At 41.3% G+C, this 24,983-nt stretch overlaps 1 protein-coding gene across 1 annotated transcript in view; it reads left to right on the top strand.

The window, feature by feature from the left end:
* The window catches only part of LOC124150005 (tyrosine-protein kinase receptor torso-like), a 534,068-nt gene that overhangs the window by 195,356 nt on the left and 313,729 nt on the right, over nucleotides 1–24,983 (top strand). The window contains exons 6-7 of the mRNA XM_046521879.2: nucleotides 4,576–4,802; nucleotides 7,500–7,629. Coding sequence (XP_046377835.1) covers nucleotides 4,576–4,802; nucleotides 7,500–7,629 — 357 coding nt within the window. The remainder of the gene's footprint in view (nucleotides 1–4,575; nucleotides 4,803–7,499; nucleotides 7,630–24,983) is intronic.

Raw genomic sequence — 24,983 nt, 5'->3', positions numbered from 1 at the left:
TGGCGGTAGTCCTCGTTTCCGGAGCTGATCTTGAAAAATGTACTATATTTCTTTACAAAAAGGCCCAGTGAACATAGTGCACAGGAGCTTATGCATTGCACACACCCGACATGTCATATTGGCGGGGGATGTGAGTATTTCATGCTTGTTTTGTGTTGGCCTTGTAAAAGGTTTTTAAGTATTAATTGACTATAGTCTGGAAGTTAATTTAAGGTAATGACGTTTACTACAATATCTGAAAACTATTGGACCTACTCCAGTCAAAGTTGGTATGAGATTATTAAACAGTCATACATAACTGGATATTACATTTAAAGATAATCGGTGCATGAATAAAAAATCGGTCTCTTTAGCTATCACTATATATCATCAACAATCAGACCTGTTTGTCACGGGTGGAACGAGCATTCATTGCAACAGCCATCTGCATAATGCTACCCCTGTGTCACAGGGCCATATGACACAGTTGAACCAATCAACTCTACTCGAAAGGTTGCACGGGAATCATGCACTAGCACTAGCTGTTAGCATTAGATTTCATGATGTCTCAGCGCAAGCATCTTTCTGCTGATGCGAAAGGTTTCGTTGTTAAAATATTTGAATACTTTAAGGCTGAAAGTGAAAGACGTTCGCCCTTCTTTGACATTTCAAAGTACATGAAAAGAACAATTCATGCGTCCCAGCTTCCAAAACAAACCGTAGTTAAGATTTTGAACTCTCATAAAAACACATGCTCCCCTGCACATCCCTTAGGGGGCATCTCAAAACAGGATAGGAAATTAAAGTTAGATTCCTTTGATAAGAAAGTTGTCAGGGACGTGATTCGGCGGTTAACACGAGAAAATGAATTTATTTCAACACTAAAACTAAAACAAATTCTCCTAACAAATCATGACTTAGATATTTCCAAATGGACCATTTGTAAACTCCTTTCCAAATTTGGATATCAGTACAAAATGACGAAAGGGTCGAAACTAGCAATGTGTGAACGACCAGATATCATTCTATTTCAACACTAAAACTAAAACAAATTCTCCTTACAGATCATGACTTAGATATTTCCAAATGGACCATTTGTAAACTCCTTTCCAAATTTGGATATCAGTACAAAAAGACGAAAGGGTCGAAACTAGCAATGTGTGAATGACCAGATATCATTCGTTTGTGTGAGACGCCCAACGCTATCACCGTATTCGTGTGTGCGTGATTCCCGTGCAACCTTTCGAGTTGAGTTGATTGGTTCAACTGTGTCAGATGGCCCTGTGATGCAAGGGTAGCATTATGCAGATGGCTGTTACAATGAATGCTCGTTCCACCCGTGACGAACAGGTGTGGTTGTTGATGAAATATAGTAATAGCTAAATAGACCGATTTTTTATTCATGCACCGATTATCTTTAAATGTAATATCCAGTTATGTATGACTGTTTAATAATCTCATACCAACTTTGACTGGTGTAGGTCCAATAGTTTTTCAGATATTGTAGTAAACGTCATTACCTTAAATTAACTTCCAGACTATTCCTAAACAACATGTTTCCAATTATCACTTGACTACCTAAACTACATGTTTCCAAGTATTAATTTACTACCTAAACTGTATGTTTCCAAGCCAGATTTATATACCTATGCTGCTACTACAGAGGGAATTTTTTATCTGAAAATGATGATGTGATTCAACAACACATACCATTATTTTGAACAAAGTGATATTTACTAGAGCACATATTTTGTTAGGGCTACCCAAGTTTCGGATATTTTTTTTTTCTTCGAGTCAAAAAAACGTGTCCTCCAGTATCTACAAAATAGGCAGGTCTAGACAGCAATGTATAGCAAACTACAATCCCAATACTACGAAGAAAAAGCTAGCATGCAAACCCAAAATAAAAGCAACAAGCACGAAGAATTTCCATTTAAACATTTGGTAGCCCAAAGTATATAGAGCAACAAATTTCGAGCACACACAATGGAGCAAAAAACAATGGAGGCAACATACCAATGTATGGGCCTATGAGCCACAAAATCTGTAGCACCCCACCTATTGCTAGAAAATGCATACCAGAGCAATCTGGTACCAGATATCGCCAATGTCTACATTTGTAGACGATTTGTACGCGTTTGGCTATCTACATCGCAAAGAATGTGTATACAGAAGGGGAAAATTGCTATGTACAACAGGAGAAGATAGTTCTGCACAATATATTGTATCGAGAATCTCTACAGCAGTGTGCAATTCGTCTATAGGTATTTCGGAAACATCTATCTTTGCTACAAACAAGCCTCAGTTTGTAGCAAAGATAGATGTTTCTGAAATACCTATAGACGAATTGCACACTGCTTTGCCAGATTTGGAAAGACAACTACTAGCACACGGCTATGGTTTGTATTCTATAGACTACACTAGGGACTTTTCGGGTACACTAGATAGAGAAGCTCTTGTCGAATATCTCTGCAAAGAACATGGTTTCCGAGAACAAGGCGACCTCGCAGCAGCTATGCAAGAAAATACCCCAACTATTCTCGCAAATACAGATAGCGTTGGAAAACACGTTTGTACATGGGTACACACCTACAGTGGCTATACAACAAGGACGAAGTTGTACAACAAAGTCCAATTTCGAAGCAGGAGAAATACGAGAACAACTTGGTGGACATATTGCAGACTATGTAGACTGTGCAAACAAACATTTGGGCAAGAAATTTATACACCCACAAGTAAAAGCTAGAGGCTGCACACATTTAGAAGTTTATTTGTATGCTTGCAAAGACGAATTGTGAGATACAGAAACAGAAGACTATTTGGTGGAAGATGCTCTACGGATCTTTTCCCAGCAAACAACCCTTTGTTTGTAGTACAACCACCCGCAAAACAATGAGAAAATCTTGCTAGTTGACTAGATCCTTGCTTTGTGCTAGCAGATTGCCCACAAGGAACTAAATTTGTAGCTTGGTATGCGAATACAACAACTGGAGGAATAGCTGGAGTACCAATTTGTCCAACAACTAAGTCTGTAGAAGACGACAGAAAATTGAATAGAGCTATACGATGGGCTACAGGAGATTTTGGTTTCCGAAACTGCCCAATATTCCAGGTAGAAATTCTATCTGCAAATGAAGAAGGTGTAGAACTAGGTCCTCTATGTTGCTATACAAAAGCAAAAGATACAAAAACTATCTTGTATGCATATATACAGCCCTACTCGTTCGCTACTGTCTTTCTCTGGGTTGTTTTCTGCTGTATTCGCATTTTCTTCTACATGACAAATGTCTCTTGGAATCCAGCAAGTTTCTCTTTCGAATTTGTCTACACGGCTTTCTACAAAGTCGTGGCAGTTGTCTAGCACTTTTGCAAGTTGCTTGTTCGACCAAACTGCACACACACACACACACACACACACACACACACACACACACACACACACACTGATCCTTGAGAAATTTCGAACATCAAGTTACTTGACTCTGACATTTGACCTTGAATGACCACCAACGGAAATATACTGTCTGAAATATATGACTTGAACCACTTCAAAGCTACATACATCTTCCCGAGGCAAGAGAGTTAACTGACTTTAAAAGTCCAGTTTCGACCCTTGCCGAACTAGGCTGGGCTTGATCCTAGCGCCACCAGTGCTATTACGAGTTATGTCCCTTCTAAGACGCTCCTAAAATGCATCAAATCACGTGAGCACCTTGATTAAAAACATGAAAAGATTTGGAAAATATCAGTTGAAATCGAGTTGCAGGTGCACATGCTTTGCAAATCCTGCAATCGACCGAAATCTGCACAACAGTTTACGAACCGGATTTTGTTGCGCGATTTTGATTGGACTATGCATAGACTCATTGGTCCAGCCAAAATGTAACTCCATAATACCAGCCTTGTTCGGCCTAAAATGTTGTTTGTAACAATAAGGTAACAGAACGAGTTTTTGTTAACTATCCAGGGTAATACCAGATATCAAAACTCATTCCTGGCACAAATGTAATAGAGGTTTTGTAAGAACGGGAATTCTGTCAACTGGAAGCATCTTTGTTATTATCTTATTAAAATGTTACAATCACAAACCACAGTACAGCAATGGCACCAGGTGCTTCCAAAACAGATGAAACAAATAACATGTAACATCTATGTTTCTGCATTGTTTGTTTTTCCATCTGTTTCAAATTTGGACATTTTCACAATCTCTTCTGATACTACAAATAAGCAGTATTTGTTTGCATATATCATCTTGAAAGACATCAAATATATGTGGTCTGTAAAGAAGATATAGATTATTATGTTTTGGATGCTGCTGCGGCCCACAAATGTGAAAATTCTTGATGTTTCATTGTAATCTTTTCCTGTTCTTTTGCATATTCTTGTTACATATTTTTTAAGTTTATGCATCTAATGTTGCAAATATTCCAGGGAAAATTCAGTTGAGCTGTAGAGCCTTGTTTTTTACTTGATTCTGAATAATTTTGACATGCATAATGTGAAATATTGTCTTAAATAACTGTAAAGGGATGACCAATGGTTGTTCTGTTTGTAGAATCATCATTAAATTTTTCATGTTAGACATTTTTATTACAGACACTCATATTGCTCGCAGTGGTCTTTATCTGGTGGATCCAGTGATCACATGTACATATTCTGCTAAAGGTCCTCCAGGGAGGAAGGATGTGTATGTTTCATACTTGAGGTGGAATGTTAAAGATAGAGACAGCAATACCTCAACAACGATACCTCTGTGTTTTCTTGTGTCCATGCAGATCACCACTGCAAGTGGTGACCTCTCACCTTGGAGACTGTTGGGAAAGGTAGGTCGGCTCCATAATCACATGGCCATTAGCCTTAGAAATTTGTTGCCCTGTGTGAAATAGAATTTGCTTTCAGATTTTGCCAAAGCATTTCTTTTTTGCGAAGATGAGTGAGCTTATGCTGTCAATAAGCACTTTACAAAACTGAATCTGCTATGGTATGTAGGTCAGAAACAGGGTTATGTGACATGTCAAATTCATTTGTCACATTATTCATAATAAAAGTTTTAAAATATAGTGAGTGAGTGAGTTGGGTTTAACGCCGCTTTTAACAGTATTCCAGTTATATCATGGATTGTCAGCTTTAGGTGGGAGGAAAGCCTGAAGTGATGCAGGTCTCAGATGTTTACCACTTTGGTGAAACCCACGAGCACGGGTATGATGCTGACAAACCTAGAAACATATTCGGGGCGAACCGGGATTTCGAACCCACAATCAAAGGTTTCTGGCATGCCCAAGGGATGCATGTCTGCACAGCGAATCAAAGCACTTTAGACGACTGGGCCAGCTGTGCCCCCTTAAAAATATAAGAAAGGATATCTTATCAGTGTAGCGGGCCTTAAACTGTCCAAGTCCTGTGATAGGATCTTCTGATTTGAGGTCTGATGCCTTGTCCAAATGACCAAAGAGTTTAAACCCATCAGCAAACTGACAAGATAAGGATTTCATCTGTGCAATGACTGCATACCCTGCTACATTCTCTCCCATCAACAGCAGGCACATCCCAGCATAATATTGACGATAGGCTACCTCTTCTGGTGAGGAAACAGTGTATTTATTGAATGCCTGATTGTCTTCTCTCATTGATGAATATTACTTAGTTAGTAAGGAAGCCTAACCCGATAGGCTAATAAACATGTGAAAGAAAGAAAGACCACACGGACACCAGTCTGGATACCGCTAGATAATGCCTACCTTTCTGCACATGCCATATATGTCAACCTGCTAGGAGTCTGATCTTGGCTTATCTAAACCAAGATGGACAAAGCTCAGACCTAGAAACCGAAAATTTCTTTTCTTCTAATTGAGACTTGACTCAGTCTAGTGGATGAAGAGTCCTTGCAATGGCACAAAAGCCTTCCATTTATGGAGCTTTAGTCAAGGTAGAATGAGCCTCAATGATGGTCTTTGCCACTCTTTTTGAGTACCCTTTAGCCACAAGGGACTTCTAGAGATGAACCAGAAGCATAGATGGAGGGTTTCCAGCGAGGGAGAAGGCATAGGCGTTGAGACTCTCCCACAATATGACCAGAGTCCCACGCCTCTTGAAATTGCAATTGGGTAGACGAATCTGGGCAGTTGCGTGTTGAATCTGAAACCCTGTTGACAGCTGCGCCTTCTGCCACGAAAAGAACTCATTCTAGCACTGATGAGAACATTCCGAACAAGTATTACCAGGTTTACAAACACCACGACGGTCACAGCATAACCCATGTGGATCCCAGGGTGAAAATATGACATGATTCTTGCAAGCTGGACGTTTAATCTGGTCTTCACCATAATGTTACAGGGAAGTACATGTGAATGCACTATCAGAAGTAATGGAAAAAAACAACTGTATTTTCTACATGATAAAACATCTCCACACGGAGGTGAAGAGAAAGGGAATGATGTGGCATAGGGTGTCAGGTGATCAGACCGCTTACATTAAGATGCATGGGATTGTAGTGAGTGACCCATTTGTTGGGTGATGACTTTGGTGATGTGAGGGGTGTTCAGGCAAATTGTTTTAGAAGCTGGAAACTTTGTCTTAGGATGTTTACACACAAGGATCGAAAGAAGAAGGAAGAAATATATTGTGTGAGATAGAATAAATATAATAATTGATATTAGGAGACAAATTAATATTCAAAAACATGACAAATTTGCCTTTACTGCTGTTGAAACAAAATTTAAGAATTTTAAACATATTTGCCCATCTTCAATTCATTCAAGAGAAAATATACACCTATAATATACACCCTAAAGCTTTGAAGCAGCACCGACTTCAGAGTCGCTGAAAACATGTCATGATCATTTCGAGTCAGTTGAAGGGACACAGAACAGTGCAAAGAAGATTGATAATGCCCTCTTAAATACATTAGAAAGAATTGCCCATTTAAATATTCAATCCATGCACACAGCCTACTTAAAAACTAAACTTAATAACTTTTTGAGTGAGTGAGTTAGTGAGTTGGGTTTAACACTGTTTTCAACAGTATGCCAGCTCGATGGGAGGCAAGCCTGATGTGAAGCGGGCCTTTGACGTTTATGACTTTATAAGTTGTGGCCACATTTATATGTAAATTTGACAGCTCTCTCTCTCTCTTTCTCTCTCTCTTTCTCTCTCTCTCTCTCTATCTCTCTCAAGCTGGTTTCCTCAGTCTCTCCTTCAGCTGATATATATTTAACATAATCATGTTTACACAATATGGTTGCAAGTGAAATCCATAACGTAGACTGCACGACCCATTAGGAGCCAAAGCAAGTCACCAGTCTGTATCTATAACTAATAATCCAAGTACCATTGATTAGAATCAGACACTTCTGGTTTGTTTTCCTCATCCTCATCACAACATGGGTCGAGCAACCAGTATCGTGGCAGTTAAGCCATTTTCCACGATTGTGTGCTTCACCATCGCAAGATCACCAAGGACAAAAGTGATATGCTGTAGAACATCAGTCTAAAGGTCTCTCATCTTCTGTTATTTTTTTCAGACAAACTTCAGCTTCATTCCTGCCACCAAACTCAGTGCAGGATTGCAGTTCCGCTTCAGTGTGACTGCTGTGGCAGAAAATGGCACCATAGATGTAACAAAGGTGACCCACTGGGCAGTCATGCCTCCAGGTAACATCAGACATAGTTAATGAATTCTGTGTTATGACTTAGTCTTTACACTTCTTTCAGCAAGATTCCCTCCATATCACCAAATGGGCTTCACACATTGCACCCATTATTGCCCAATGCTCTTCTCTGTTCAAGAGTATATCTGTGACCTGTTCCATGCAACAGGACCACATGTAAATGATACTGATGCCAAGGAAACTGCTCTTGAACTTTTTGAGCGCTAAATTTGAAGTTTTGAGGGTTTAAGCCATCAGACATCACTATTCCTAACCTTAATGTTAAGGAATGAAACAAACTTGCTTTTTTATTGTTATTTTGTGAAAACATGGAGAAAAGGTCCAAAAGTTAAAGGTTAAAATTTGGACACTCTCTCAAGATTTGTTCATGATACAGTTGTAAGATTTAAAGACAAAAACATTTGTCATTTATGTGAATATGGGTTTGGATTTTATCCTTTCATAGTCACTTGGGTATGGATTTAGCTGTTTGTGTATGAATATAGAGACTGTACAACATGTTTTTGGTCACAACTAAGACACTGACACATGTGATGATAAGTTCTTTATTGCTGACACAGTATTTTAATTTTAAAAACCAAATATGTGCATGTGGTTTTGATAACAATTATGACACATATATTCAATTTTAAGTGAAACTGTTTGGTATTGAATGAAAAAATGAAAAATCATACAAAATCAATCAACCACAAGCTGGTTACTAAGCGCCCTAATCATCTCAGCTTTAACATTGTGTAAGTCATATTTTATACAGTGCTACGGATTGCGAAATATGGTGATATTATAAAAGTGGTTACCGATCTTCTCAACCTTTTTCTGCCATATTGAACTTCATGCAAATTTTGGCGTTTTTTTTCTTATGCACTCATGTCACATACTCGTAACTATTTTAATATCGGACAGACAATTTGAAAAAGAAATCTGATCAGACTGCTCAGAAAGCTTTACTTGTCCCCACTGTAAGTTATTGACGTAAGAGTACAAATGTTTAGTCCACAATGGAAGGTTTTTGTTCAAGTAATGCATATGTTTATCGACTGTGTGTCATGGCAATTCAGCACAGTGCTAGAGATGAAACGACAGTGCAGATTGTCTTTCTGTTTATGATGTTGATTTACAGAAAATATTCAAATCAAAGATGTGGAAAGATAGCTATGATCGTTAATATTAAGGTTGTATTGTGTATATTTATGGGGAGGAAGTTCATGATCAAAACCTAAACATTGAATGTCCAAGCCCAAAGTGATCGACAGGGCACATTCACATCATATCTGTGCTGCTATTTCTTGTCTACCGGTTGTCTTACATGCTCGCCCGTCTAGACAAATAACTGCTACTTTTTTATATGAAATGACTAAGAGTCATGTGTTATTGCTCATACTACCTGATTGTGTGAATGACTTGCCCTAACTGTTTCACATTTTGTCACAAAAGGACATTTCAAAAGTATTGCCACGACATCTAACGTGAGACGACGCCATAGGACACAATTTTTTCAGTGTAAATGTGATTTCTTTTTTTGTTATATATAGTTTTATTTATGTTTTTTTTCACTCTGCATTATCTAAATTATGACATAGTACTAATTACTTTGCTTTGTATCCTTAGTATGAAATAGATTTTTAGTAAAATTAATATTTGTCTAAGAGGAAAATCAAAGCATTCTTGAGGTTCTTTTTTAACCATTTTAATTTGTATATCTTCCCTCCAAGCTGTAGTTTAGCTAGGCCAAAAGAAAAAAAGGAAAGACATAATAACTGAAAACCATTTATGTAAAAGATTTTGCTGGTTAAAATTTCGAAGTTCAATACCAAGAATATATTTTTCCTTTTATGACAAATAATTCCATTACTTTCATTGACCTACGATCATTATCTATTTCAAATTTTTCCTTCAGTAGAATCTGATGGAATGGGAAGCCACTGAAGTAAACTATCACATATGTCCTTGAATGTACATGTACATACCTAGGTGTAAATACACTTCTAAAATCGTGTTTATAAAACAATATGAAAGAAAAAGTTGTATTTCATGGACTGGCCATACAAGTATATTTTGAGCAAAGGTCTAAGTAAGACAGCCAAGTGAGGAATACTAGCTGAGACGAGGATGTATGTTTTCTAGTGATCAAAGTGAAAGTGAGTTTTGAGCACATGAACTGTATATACATTGAACTCTACTTTAATCAAAGTCATTCACATTTTCGTAATTTTCTCTTTCACTTAATCTAGATATTATTTATAATTGTACCGTAAAACAATAATACTGCCTTCTTTCACCTGTACTGTGCAAGTTATCGTTTCCTTGTATTAGATATAGCCTACTCTACTCTTCTTGAGCTTTCAAATTCAAGTATTAAAATTGTCCAATTACATCTCGTTTAAAGCTTTATATAAGTTAGATTTAAACCATTAACAACACATCATGATACCCGAAGTATCAATAATTGGTATGTGTGATTGCACAAAGAAGCAATGACATATAGCGTCCGAGTAGCGAGTGATCGAATATAGGTTTTTTTAATAGATTTGCTGCCCATGAAAATGTTTCAATGATTTTGATTGAATCTACATGTACTTACTCTTTGGTGGTATTACATTAGTATAATCTTGTTAGTTATTAAGAAATAATAATGATGTCTGTTATTGAGCGATGTCAATTTGAGTATTGTTACTACTGTTTAGCGAAGTGATATAGGTATATGAATCTGGCTCTAGTGGAAGTGGTCAAGAACTGCGTATAAGTTGAATCACATCATCACTTTGACATAAAAAATTCCCTCTGTAGTGATTCAACAATCGTCATGACTTTAAACTAAATTGTAATTAAAGAATTCTCTATTATTTTTACTCATACGCATACCATTATTTTGAACAAAGTGATATTCAACATTTTTACTAAGTTCTTCATTCATTTTACTAGGAGACCAGACTAAATACTCCTTTCTGAAATTGGAAAGAAATAATTGATGGTCGTATTTGGTTGGTTTGACATCATTGATATAATATATACCTTGTGGTAATTCTCTCCATCTGATAACTTTGCCCCTGAGCATAAATGCTTTGATAGCTTTTTCGAGTTCTTCCTTTGTAGGTTTGTAATACTCCATTATTATATTTTTATGTAAGCATTCGTTTTAATGTGATCCAACGATAGGAAGCAATCTATTTTTAATCTCCAACCAGTTCTTTGGTTTTGGCATGGAATAATTGACGAGCTTGTTGTCTCCCCTGTTCTATGAACTTTTTTTTCTCGTCTTTGCTAATACAACTGGTCTTACGAGAATTAGATCGAATCTCCTGCTTCATTGCGTTGTATTTTGTGAGTTCTGACAACTCTAAACGAAACTCCTCCTCGGATATCTTACAATCAGCCATTGCTGTTGAAATATGATCCTCAATGCTGTTCAACATTGCTTCGGCGAGTATCTGAATATTATCATGTTTTAATGCTTTCTTTTGCAACTTATGAGAAATAAATTTTATCGCTATTCCTGCCAGTCCTGAGACTCCGTCCGCTACTTCCATACCAAGTACGATAGGCGCGGCGATTATATTTGATAATAAACCAACACCGGCTACACTGAGTCCCTTGCCGGCTGCTACAAGCGCAGTGTCAACTCCGTCGAGAGCATTCGCAGCTCTGCGATACTTTTTATACAATCCAAGCCTAAACTCCCTCTCCTTCTCTATTTTGATGTTTTATATCACTTATTTGATGTAATCGAAATCCATCAACAGTATCCATCTTTTCAGATGCTTCATCGAGCGCCGGATATAAACCCATAACGTATATTATTATATCATATAATAGTCTTTAACTGATCTTGCTTAAATGTTTTGAAAGTATACATCAACCTTATTAAATGTATATTATACGGCATAAATATGTTAGTAAGAGAAATGCTATCACTGTTATTACCTTGGCCCCCCCTCAACGGTTGCAACAGGTGATGCTCCCATATAAATAATACTGCGACATTGACGTTGATGTTTCTTTAGCCATTTAATTGATAGACCTGGTAGTATTTCGAAGGCATCTACCGGTACATCACCAAACAAGACTTCAATAATAAGCGTAGAAAGATTAGGTATAGCACTCAAGTTCTGTTTTATATCATTGAATTCAGTAACCAAATTTAAATTAACATTTTTTACTGCCAGACGACTCAATAACATATGACCTGGGTTTTCTTGCAGGGGAGAGACTAACACACTTTTTCGTTTTGAGGGGATATAAGCCCTGAGTAAGGTCCCACTATTCATTATCTTAGTTAATTGATGTCCCTTACCCGTCATCACATATGGTGGGGCAATGACGATATTCAATAGCCACTCAATTTTTTCTTCGATCATAGTCCATTTATTATCATCGTTGCGAGTAAGATTGTATGAAGTGTTTTTATTGAGTCTACTAACGTCGACATCAATTTAAATCTCCTAGATTACCTGTGAATGCAACTTCTTTCCGCTTGTATACATTATCTTGTAAGTGTAAAGCGTATAACTTTCCATTGGTACCAGGTTTACCGAATCATTCTGTGTCTCCAAGATTGGAAAGTGCAATTGTATTACATTGTCTAAGGTTATGCGCTCAAGAACCAGATGAATCAACCATTATTTATAATATGGAGTGTTACATTCAAGTATCCCATGTGCACAGGTTGATGTTTTAAATCTAATACAGAAATTTTGAGATCTGAAATAATACCCCGTTTTAACTTTTTATATTGTAATGATGAGAAAGATTCCGTTCTACCGCTATTGTATTTTTCATCTTTGACTGGAATAGCTCTCAGCAGAGTTGAAGGACTTTCAAGTTGAATATTATCCGTTGTACTGATCTGATCAAGATGGATGCACAACTCTTTATAGGGAACTAAATCGGGTAATTTATCTCCATGCACTGTTTCGTTGGGTAGTATTATTGTTTTTCTTCTAAAAAATCCAAGTGTATCTGATAAGTACGCTTAAAATCAGCTTCCCATTCGACTCATTTTGTGTGAGACTATGTCCAAAAGGCTTAAAAATTTCATCATTGAGTGAGCATACGCTGTAATACCCATCAGATATAGTGCGCCAGTCTATACCTAGTATTAACTCATTATTACCTCTCACATCGCTTATATTGGTCCACTGCGGGTAATACGTTACATCGCATAGAGCGACTTCAAGCGACTTGGCGATAAAATGGTGTATGATTGGTTCCACAATCCAATGCAATTTTGGCAGAACCAGTTAAACTTTACCATATGGTGTGCCACAACAGGATGTGGTGTATCTCTTTATGCCCCAGAATTTGAACTAAATAAGTCTGTTTTATCATTTCACGTGTACTATCAGATTATACGTATACCCCGGTACTTAAAGAAATTAGTGCCCCATTACCGCAGGATCGAGCATGGTATTCCTCAAATAATCCGTACAATAGGTTCACGTATGAACGTATTTGTCAGGAATTTAATATTTCTACGAGTAAAGATTGGCGTCTGCGTGGAGTTAACCATGGTCTAGGTATTCCATTCGCTGGTGCACACTCTCTAAAAGAAGTCAGCGATGATTTACTGAAAAGAGGTCGGCTTCTTCAGAGCTTTTCTCTCTCGAGTAATGAGTGGAGAGATGATCCTATGAACTTTAAGGGTGGTGTTGCTTTCACCGTCCAAAAGGTTGAGCAACCACCTGGAAATGCTTGGAATGAATTTCTGTATGATAAAACAGAAAATAATTTTACTAACCCAGGAGTTGTAAGATTTAATGAATCAATAAGAACTTATGTATGGGCAATTCTTGGTGCACAATTGCAAACACGAACGGGAATAATTCGTTCTGGGACTGCGCTCGATGCACAGAAACCGTTTGTCGCAAACGTAGAGGATGCTATTAATTCACCAGTTGACATACCATCTTCTATGAAGTGTTATCAAGATGTATTACAGTACGCTCAATCCAAAGTAGATTACATTTATGGGGCAGGGCTATACATGTCTCCGAGTAATATGGAACTTAAGATCGGTCAAGTGATTGGTCATAATAATAAAATTATTATTGCTACCGATCAACAAAAACCAGGTATAAATTCAGATATTAACACCGAATTAATTACGCAAACAAACACAGGCAAAATGGCAATAGTCAAGCCACAGTCGACATAACAGTCATCTACTGACGCACAACCACAAGTGCTGCCACATATTGCCGCTAAAAATCAACAACATATCGAGAAAAAAAACAGCGCTTATAGTAGGTGGAGTCGCGGCTGGTTTACTCATGATTTGGTTAAATAGTTCTTAATGAACTGATTTGGATAAATAATCTTGAACGGATAAGTACAATAGCCCGGCAAACGCTACGATCAGTGCCCACAAGTTTTGACTAAGCAAAGGGGTGGTCTTAGCTAATAAATTCAAGAGCCAGGAAATTATACTCCCTATTATACCGGGAAGTGCAGACGCGGCTTTCCCAGCGAGCTTTCCCAGTGCTTCTCCTATAATGCTTTTAAATGCTTTTTTATCCACTCTTTTACATCCTTTTATTCACTGGGTGGTGTGGGTGGTCCACCACCACCAGTTAACGCGAGAGTCAAAGTCGATATAATAAATCCCAATGCGGTGAAAATACTGGCAATGGTTATTCCCTGTTCTCCGAACAATGTTTTAATTTTATTGGCAAGTGTAGTATCATCGTTGAGGACTTGATCGATAGTTTCTCGAATTCGACTGATTTGGGAACGAAGTGCCTTTCTATTACTCAAGGCAGCCTCAAGGCCGGCCATTCTTTCATCTTCTAAGTTACGCAATCTTTCTGCAACGCGGCGTCTACTGAATTCATCACCCGCCTGTTCAAGTTTTGTTTTCTCATAAGCTATATGCTTGTCGAGTTCGGATAGCTTGGCTATATTATTGATGAGTTCACCCCGCATTGTTCGCATTGCCTTGTCAAGACACTGAGTTCAGAAATTACCTAATAAAGGCTAGGGGCTTACGAGTACGAGAATTCATAAGGTCAATATCTGGAGAGCCACGCAGCCACAATATTCCTTTATTTGTGCAGCAAACAACAACAAACAATGGAATATAATATCATAATTTATTTACATTGGCGACAAAGGGGGGCTACCTCGGTTGCTGGTGCTAGTGGGTCGTAAACCCGAGTGATAGGAATAGAGAAAGAGTACCCCGAGGATCGTGGATCCTGGGTTGATAGCTTGTTAGTGGGTCGTCAACCCGAGTATTGTTGTGGATTAATCTGGGATCTAGGATCCCAGTATTAGTGGAGATGTACCCTTGGAGGTCGTGAAGCCCCGGGTGTTAAGTTAGGGAGAGGTATATGGTATGAGTTGGGGGCTACAGACGCCCTGCCTGATGGAGCAACCAAGGCAGCCTCACAAGGTGGTATGAAGGGGATGGATGGTGGGAGAAGCATAAACGAGATGGCTTTGATAGAAACGAGAATGAGCGGATGGTAGGTGAAGGGTTAAATAGACTTTGGTGAGTGACGTCAGAAGCATGGGTTTGCGCATGCGTTGCCGACAAAGAATTGAATTGTGGGATAGGTAAAGTGTAACCTGATCCATAGCAGAAAAATGGAGTACGATGTACAAGTGATGACAGTTCATAATAAAATATACAACGTTGTAGGATACATAAAGCGCAGGAAGCTGTGGCTAAGGTACTAGTTGTTTGTGCACAAACTAAAATAATAAATTTGACATTTTGTGCAGCAAACAACAACAAACAATGGAATATAATATCATAATTTATTTACATTGGCGACAAAGGGGGGCTACCTCGGTTGCTGGTGCTAGTGGGTCGTAAACCCGAGTGATAGGAATAGAGAAAGAGTACCCCGAGGATCGTGGATCCTGGGTTGATAGCTTGTTAGTGGGTCGTCAACCCGGGTATTGTTGTGGATTAATCTGGGATCTAGGATCCCAGTATTAGTGGAGATGTACCCTTGGAGGTCGTGAAGCCCCGGGTGTTAAGTTAGGGAGAGGTATATGGTATGAGTTGGGGGCTACAGACGCCCAAAGAGAGGTTGTGTAGCAACCGAGTGCCCCCAAGGAATAATATGTAATGACTTATAGCATATAATATGTAATGACTTATAACAAGTTTAATAACATCAGTTCTTGTACACGTGCCGTATAGTCTGTATCACAGCGAGCACTGGGGGCAGTAGCAAGGGTATGGAATTTATGGCACACTGTCTGTATATCCTCACTTTGCACATAGTGGATTCCCAATACTGTGCTCTACACGGTTGGGTACTACAGACACTACAGAAGAATCCTGAGATGATTTGGCACAAAGAACGATGGCACTAATAGTCATGAATAAACATGGGTTGAGAACTATGCTTCACAACCATCTAGATATATACACAGACTGACGAGGTAGACTACGGCGCCTCGACAGGTCGAAGTCGAGTCTTTGCATGCCGCACGGTACATAGGGAGATCTGGGCTTGGCGCAAGGTAGCTTCGGGGGTTCGTATGTACCGAGTAAAACAGTCAGAGCTCCACCGTCCTAGAGTCTTGATGAGGTGGTCCTCTAGATGAGCTTGAGCTGCCGTTGTGGCCGCGCCGATCCTGAAAGAGTGTCCTGAATACCCACTGGAACTAAAACCGGCGCGACACAAAATAATGCTAAGCCATCTCAGAAAGGTATTCCTGGTAATGGCTGTAAAGGAGCTGTCCACAAAGAGGGGGTCGGTGTTACATGCCCCACTCTGTCGTGTGATCCATACGAGTTGTGTCAGGCTGCGAAAGGGGCACACCAGGTTCTTCGTAGCGAACAATGAAATATGTACGCCTTGACGAAAGGGGTCGGTCTTGGACACTTTGAGTCGTAAGATGCACCTGGCACGATTTGAGTCGAATGTGATGTCTTCTACGCAGATGTTGGCATCGACTTCGAAACTGGATGAGCAGGTAAACTCGCCACAACGTAAAAATCCAAAGAAAGCAATGGTGCACATAGTCTCCATATTCAAGTCATTGTAAGGTCCTAGCACGCCCTGTCTTAGGAGAGTGACGATCCGACAGAGAATGTCATAGGTAATGGGAAGCCTCTTACTCTTGACGGGAGATTGTAACTTCTTGTATCCTCTCATCAAAGTCTGGATACGGGCGAAGGCACCAGAGGCTGGGGAATCGAACACAGTATGTAATCCGGCTTGCAAGTAAGTATACCTAATACCCGCCAGGTATGTTTTCACTGTCGTATAGGCAAGCTTAAGGACCCCGAAACAGTGGGCCAGAAAGTACTGGAGGTACGTCTCTTGCACTGGGGGCAGAGTGTCGGCTTCCATTGGAAACAGGTACACACGGATCATGAACTTGATGTAGCACTGTCCCCTGTGGCGCAAGTGTGTCTGGTGCGAGGGGTAATGGCGGCGGACCACAGGGTATTCAGATGGGTATTCAAATCCAGATGACTTGTGAACTGGGAGGGCATGGTGTGGCATCCTTCTCTGCTGATGGCGCTAGACTTCGGAATGTCTTGAGCTGCAAACGAGAGAGCGCATCAGCAATGTAGTTATGAATGCCAGGGATATGTTGTGCGATGACGACAAAGTTACCCTTAGCAGCAGTCCAGGTTAGTGTTCTCATTAAAGACATAATCTTAATACATTTGGATCTGCCTTTCCTAATGATATGAACTGTTGATATATTGTAACAGCGAAAGAGCACACGTTTTTGTGACCATCTATGTCCCCACAAGATGGCTGCCACAACAATGGGGTATAATTCCAGGAAGGCGAGGCTGTGCTCTACGCTCAATCCACTTAACAGTTTCGGAGGCCATTTGTCGGCGAACCAGGATCCTTGGAAATAACCCCCAAAGCCTACATTAGCGGCCGCATCCGTGTTCATGTCACAGTTAGAGGTGGCAGTACAGTCATGGAAGAATGACACTCCATTCCATTCTTTCAAGAAAGTGGCCCGCATGTGTAGGTCTTGGCGGCAGGCATGGGATAAGTACACATGATGGTGGAGTTTTCTCACTGTCTTAGAAAGGTCGATCAGGTAGGATAAGAAGGAACGGCCAGGGATAATGACTCTGCATGCATAATTTAGATGCCCCACTAGTGACACCAGTTCCCATTTGGTACACTTTTTCCGTCGAGAAAACTCGTCGACCAGTGCTGAAATTCTGGACAGCTTGTCTCGTGGTAGCTTAGCAGTCATTGAAAGCGAGTCGAGGACAATTCTCAGATATTCGATGACTGGAACGGGACCTGCTGACTTATGTTCAGCTAATGGTATTTGGAGTAGCCTAAAGAGTTTGCATAAAGTGTTCATGGTATTTTGGGCATCGGCAGTTGGCGCATCGATGGTGAGGACGTCATCAAGGAGGTGGAGAATATGTTTGACGTCATAATTGTTATGCAGAATCCAGCATACTGCTTCTGAGAGGGAGTCGAAAAGTTTTGGGCTTGATCTGCATCCGAATGCCAAACGTGTATAAAAATAAAACTCTTCTTCCCACTTGAATCCAAAGAACGGCCAGAACTTGGGTGCAATGGGTACCTGTTTAAAGGCGTCGGAAATGTCAACCTTGCACATCAAGGCCCCCGGTCCTTCTTCCAGAATAAGCGATATGGCGTTGTCAATGGTCACATAGGACAGGGATCACGAGTCTTTGTCAATTAGTTCATTTACACTTGGGATGTCTGGCTTGTCGTGAGGGGCTGATAGGTCCAAAATTAGTCTTTTCTTGCGGCTGTACTTGCCTTCGGCTAAACCTAGGGGACTGACTCTATAGATGGGGTAAGGTGACTTGGTGAAAGGTCCGATCACGTATCCCCTTGCCACTTCTGACTGGACCAGTTTTGTGATGGTAGAAGGCTCTCGTCGGGCACTCAGGTTGTTGGGACACTCGACAGTTGTAGTAGGCAGAGGAGCGATTAGAGGGTCAAAGCCCAGTGTAAGTCCATTGATTAGTTTGTTGGAGGAAATCTGGTTTGGATGAGATGAGAGTTCATATTTTAGATGGGTCACATTGATTGGTGTTAGGTTACCGGGTCCACGTGATAGTAGGGGAGCCAGCCCGTCTGGAGTCGGTCATGTCTTATGCTTCCTCTCCCTGCAATTCTGTTTTCCGTGGCTTGGGTCCTTACACAGAACACACACATGTTCGAAATAGCAGGTTTGTCGCTGGCAGCCCTGGTCATTGAAATTGTTGCACACTTCCCTGCCGTTGATGCGTACTTTGGGTCGACCTCTGGCGTCGACTTTTCCTTGGCGGTAGCTTGTTGAGGCCCTGCCAAACTGCCCGCTTGGACGTCTGATCCTTGGGTCCATGAGATTGGGGCATCCCTCCGAAGTGTGGGTGATGCTCTGGCATGATTGACAGGACCTTGCCCTCTGTCCTGTGGAACACATAGTATATATTCGTTTGTCCACCATGTCCCACCTAATAGGCGTACCTTTTTCTGCATAGGCTGCTACACGTGCGGCGAACAGTTTATGGTAGTCATAATGATTTGTCTTGCCGGGAAAGAGTTTAGCCAGTCCTACTACGGTCTGTTCGTGGTCGTCCAACTGTGCACGTAGTTCGTTGTTGTTTTCACAGTACACGTTCTTGTAAGCAGTGAATGCGATGATGAAGTCAGGTAGTGACAGAGACCTTCCTGGCTTGGTATCTTCACGTCCCTCTGTTTCACGTTCGCTGATGTCGAGATCTTGCTGTAGTAATAATGCCAAGTTGACGTATTTACCTTGTTTGATTTTTGTCTTGAGGTGGGCTGGAATGGTGTTGATCGGTGGCAGGGAGTCAGAAGGGACGGCCTGTGGCATCTGGAGGGTTGTTGGCTGATGTGTTGTTGTAGAATCCCCTTTTAACGAGTAGATAAGTGCTTTCAGTTCACGCACTTCATCGCGGAGAGACTTGTCATTCGCCATGTTGTTTACATCCGGGCATCTGGCAGGCATGTCGGAAAGCATGGGGGAGATGTCGTTACTGTCGTAGATTGAACCCGTGTCGACCGGAATGTGTGTTCTAGCTGCTTGGGCTAATTCGTTGACAGAAGGTAATAAGCTGCTAGCTGCACTTGTTGATGGCTGGTGATGAAGGTTGTCGTGTTGAGCCTCGTGTGTCGTATCATGGGTGTCGCTGATCACTTCGACTAATCTGCCACTTGACACGTTCTCGTTGTAAAGCTGGAGGAGGAATTTTCGAGTCCACGAGGTAGGCACTTTCATTCCCAGCTGTGATAGTCGGTTTCTCAGGTCGGCCGCAGTCAAATACGGGGGTGTTGCCCGGCTAGGTCGACTGGAGCGAGGTGTGAGGTCGCCATCTTGTTTGTTGTGATCTGGGGTCAAAGTTGAGCCGCTGACACTTTTGCCTTTACGAGGTCGTCTAGACGAAAGGGGTTGTTTCCCTCTCCTTGCAGACATGTTGGCCCAGAGTAGGACAATAGGCAACACGGTAATGGATGTCAAAATGACAGCGAGATTAAGGCCAATGACGAGAAGCATAAACGAGATGGCTTTGATAGAAACGAGAATGAGCGGATGGTAGGTGAAGGGTTAAATAGACTTTGGTGAGTGACGTCAGAAGCATGGGTTTGCGCATGCGTTGCCGACAAAGAATTGAATTGTGGGATAGGTAAAGTGTAACCTGATCCATAGCAGAAAAATGGAGTACGATGTACAAGTGATGACAGTTCATAATAAAATATACGACGTTGTAGGATACATAAAGCGCAGGAAGCTGTGGCTAAGGTACTAGTTGTTTGTGCACAAACTAAAATAATAAATTTGACATCTATCTATCGTAAACTTTGAATAGTCACGACCAATAGGAGTTTCCTTTAAGGCATGGTAATAATCATTAACGGCTGGTTTTAAAAGTTCATCGTTAAGATTCAAAAAGCTGGTTTCATCAGTACCCTCTTCATTTCTACTCGTGTTATCAAAGCTATCTAGATTAAAATCATCCATTTTTATATTAAACATAAGTAAACATAATTTTAATATAACAATGTCTTCGCAATACAGACGCAAGTTAAACCCACAACGTAGACTTCCATTAATGGTCAAAGCAATTCGCCAGTATGTAACTATAACTAATAACCCGAGTACCATTGATCAGAATCAAACACTTCTGTTTCGCTTTCCTAATCTAGGCGCTCACGATGTGTTAGTTCCAGGAACTGCCCGACTATCATTTACAGTTAGTTGAATTCTACCAACGCCAGCATAGAGCTCGTTCAAAACATAGGTCATGCTATTGCTAAGAAAATCGCGATTAAAATTAGTGGTCATGAGGTTTTGAGTATTGACGATAGCAATGTATATTTCTGTTACATGGACCTCTGGAGTACGGCTAAAGAGCGGGAAAACTTACAGTACCAGGGTATTAGTAATCAGAACACATTGAGACTGCATGTGGGTGCTGATAATGGTGTTAATACCATCGTAAAAGATCTCGCTGTTGCTGATGCATTAGGTAACCGATTCTATATTCCGCTCTACTTTGAATTACTAGATAGTCACATGCCCTTCTATCAAGCATCCCTAGGTGATAGGTTAGAATTTGGAACTCACTTTAAATGACTACAGCAGAGTAATCAAAGTCACTGGGGATAAAGGCTTGCTATTCTATTGGCAATATCTCACTGAAGTACGATATGGTAACAGATCCTGAATTAGCCAGACAAATTCGTAACCAGTATCCCGGAAGTGTAGCTATGTTGTACGATCGCGTGCTGCGACACCAAAAGATCACAAGGAATAAAAAAGATACGATGTGGAATATCAATCTAAACATCCCCACGAGATCGTTGAAGGGTATTTTAATGTTGTTCAAGGACCCTTCTGAAGCATTTAAAAGAAATACCGAGAAGTTCTACAATCCCAAGATTACAAAAGTAGAATTGACTATCGAGGGCGTGCCTAATCAACTATATAGTCAAGGAATGCTAGCGTATCAACAATGATATGAGATTAAAAAACTCCCTTCTATAAAACGAAGCCCAGAAGTTAACGCGGTCGTGAAAGATCTGTCTCTCGGGGATGTATCGATGGGTGCTATGGCTTGACATGCGAACCACGGATGATAACCAACTACACGGTAGTGGGCGGAGAATAGAAAATGCCCGCGAGGGTGTTACTATGCAGATAAACGAAGCTCCAGGAATCCGATGGCAAATTAAATATATATTTGTACGTGATTATGGACGTGCAACTTAATATACAGAATGTAAGATTTGTGCAAGCAATCTATTAATAATCATTTACCTAAAGAACCGCACTGCGCTATCATCTGCAGGCAAATGGGTTGTGAAAAAACAGCTATTATTCTAGATATTTTACAAAGTCATTATCGGTATGTTTTCGACCATATTAATTTTTGTGTGTCCGACTATAAACGTCAATAAAACATACCTATCAAGAGATTGGGTAATGAATGATCCTGGGGTGCACAGAGTTGATCTGGGTGATCGTTTACAAGACTGTTTACGAGTATGTCACGAAAAATACAAACGAGAATCAACCCTTTTCATAATAGTGAGTGAGTGAGTGAGTATGGTTTTACGCCGCTTTTAGCAATATTCCAGCAATATCACGGCAGGGGACACCATAATGGGCTTCACACATTGTACCCATGTCGGGAATCGAACCGGGTCTTCGGCGTGACGAGCGAATGCTTTAACCACTAGGCTACCCGACCGCCCCATGCACGGACGAGACAAATTGTTTATCATGAACGCACAGCATGGTTAATGCTCATCGACACACAACTAATTATCGATGCGACAGGACAACTGCATGCGTCAGTTGAACTGCGATCGAAGTGGTCGACGTATAGTTTAGTTACAGAGCAACTCGCAGTATACAAGGTAACTAAAACTCCATGTTTAATACTCTTCGACCCACCAGTAACTATTGATGCGACAGGACAACTGCACACGACAGTTGAATTGCGATCGAAGTGTAGACGGTATATAATTTAGTTTCAGAACGACTCAGCGTATCCAAGGTAACTAAAACAGCATGTTTAATGCGCTTTGACCCACAAGTAAGGATCGATGCGACAGGACAACTGCACACGTCAGTTGAACTGCGATCGAAGTGGTCGACGTATAGTTTAGTTACAGGGCAACTCGCAGTATACGAGGTAACTAAAATAGCATGTTTAATGCTCTTCGACCCACAAGTAAGTATCGATGCGACAGGACAACTGCACACATCAGTTGAATTGCGATCAAAGCGTGGTCGGCTTATAATGTAGTTACAGAACGACTCGTCGTATCCAAGGTAATGAAAAATAGCATGGTTAATGCTCTTCGACACACAACTAATTATCGATGCGACAAGACAACTGCACACGGCAGTTGAATTGCAACGAAGTGTGGTCGGCGCATAATTTAGTTACAGAGCAACTCGCAGTATACAAGGTAACTAAAAAATACGAGCAGTACTTCTTGTCTGAGACAATGTCGAAGGCGACCTGATCAAGAGGCTCGTAAGTCTAACTAGACATGTAGCGCAGAACGATATCGAGGTCCCAGGCCGGCAGTCGGAATTAATGTGACTCATCTTCAACCATGAAGTCACGTAGAATTTTCTGCAATTCCGGTATTTTAGTGAGCCTGTCGCCCGTAGGAGACGGTTCGTCTAGGTAGAAGGCAACCCTGATCGCCTGCCGATGGAGCCATTCTACGACCGTCTTCATGATCCGTGTGATGAAGTCTTCCCCCTACCGGCAGCTCGTCTAAAGGTAGTAGGCTCCGACGATGGTGACGGCGGGGGAAGGGACCTCACTACCTCCCCCGCTGGCTCGCTGTCGACAGCATAGCAAGCGGTTGTAGCTGGTGACGAACAGCAGTGTCAATGGATCCCAAATGCCTGTCTACTACAAGAATCTTGGAGGGCGCTGGTTTCTTGAAGAGTAGCCCCCAATCAAAGTCCCTACTCATGGGTGACGAAAACGCATGCCATAGATCAGGTAACGCGATCGAACAGGTGGTTTGCTGAAACTCTGCCCCGGCAGAGCAGAGGCAAGTTCTGGCCCATATCGTGAGCCATGGCTCTGAAGACATCGGGAGGAAAAGACTGAAGAGATAGCGGCGTTCCTCCAACCTTAAAGCCAGCACACGTCGGTTTGTCATCATCTTTTGATAACTCAGGCAGAAAAGTGAGATAGCCAAGCCATAGCCAGGCTGTCGTCACAATCCATCGTCGACGTCGATTGTGTAGATGTAGGTGAAGGTACTGGTGTACTGGTCGATGGTCCATGGACCCCCGACGTAGTCGAATCCTTCTTGGTCGACGCCGTCGAGGCGAGTACCGCCATCGTGATCTGGGCAATCGATCATTATCTCTACCACGCTGATCTTCCAATAACTGGGGATGAGGGCTACGATCTCTAACTGTAGAAGTACTACGATCCCCATCGTAGTTATCGTCCGAATCGAACTCCCGACGACCTCGAAGGCGACGAACGTCCTTGTGTCATTAACGGTCTCTCGACGAGGCACTCGACCTGTCGTCCCAGGGCGGGAACGACTTGTAGAGTGGGATCTGTGTTCACTGTTGACCTATCGTCGTTGGTAGGACGAGAGATGGACCGACTGGGGACCGTAGTCCCCTCATGGTCCTCGTCACGAGCCGGTCCCGTCGTAATGGGAGTGGCTGAGTGACGCTCTCGATCAACCGATTGACGAAGATCAGTTGTGCGGGTAGTATCATCAGCAGGCGAACGGTCACGTGTCTTGTCGAAAACATAAGTTGACTGGGGCGGGTCGTTATCAACTGATTCCTTGGGTGTGGCCGACGCGCCACCCCCAGGGCCAGATGTAGAGGCTGCAGGGATCCACCCGATGACCTACTCTGCTTGTAGCGCTGGTCAGTAGCCCGCTTCGCCAACGCACGAAGATACCAATTAAAGTTTATTAAAGTGATCACATTCTTTACAACGTTTATCCCACGAACACGTTGAAAATCCGTCCTTAATTATGCAGGAAGGACAATACTTGTGAGGATCTACTTTAGACAGTATACTTTGACACGAGGCAGAAAAGCCCAACATGTTGCCACGTGTATAATCAAGTCAAACAGTGAAACACGTGTTGAACACAAACAATGGATTACCAAGGATTACATTCCAGGAGTCTACAGGTAAGACATATTATTATTACTGTATTAGAACAACAACTGTAGACACATGATAAGTACTAGTAGAATACAAACTAGCAGTCTATCACAAAAGTCCTTCTCCAGCGACCAGCTCAGAGGCGCGCTTCGAGATTTGTGGCATGTCATAGGGAGGTGCGTGCGCAACCAGACGGAAACAAGTTTATTGTTTACATTCCAGCTTCTGGCTTCCTT

Source organism: Haliotis rufescens, unplaced genomic scaffold (genome assembly GCF_023055435.1).
Source record: "Haliotis rufescens isolate VD_foot unplaced genomic scaffold, xgHalRufe1.0.p SCAF_12, whole genome shotgun sequence".
Lineage (NCBI taxonomy): Eukaryota > Metazoa > Mollusca > Gastropoda > Lepetellida > Haliotidae > Haliotis > Haliotis rufescens.
The sequence above is the reverse complement of the archived record's forward strand: the minus strand, read 5'-3'. Positions and strand labels throughout refer to the sequence as shown.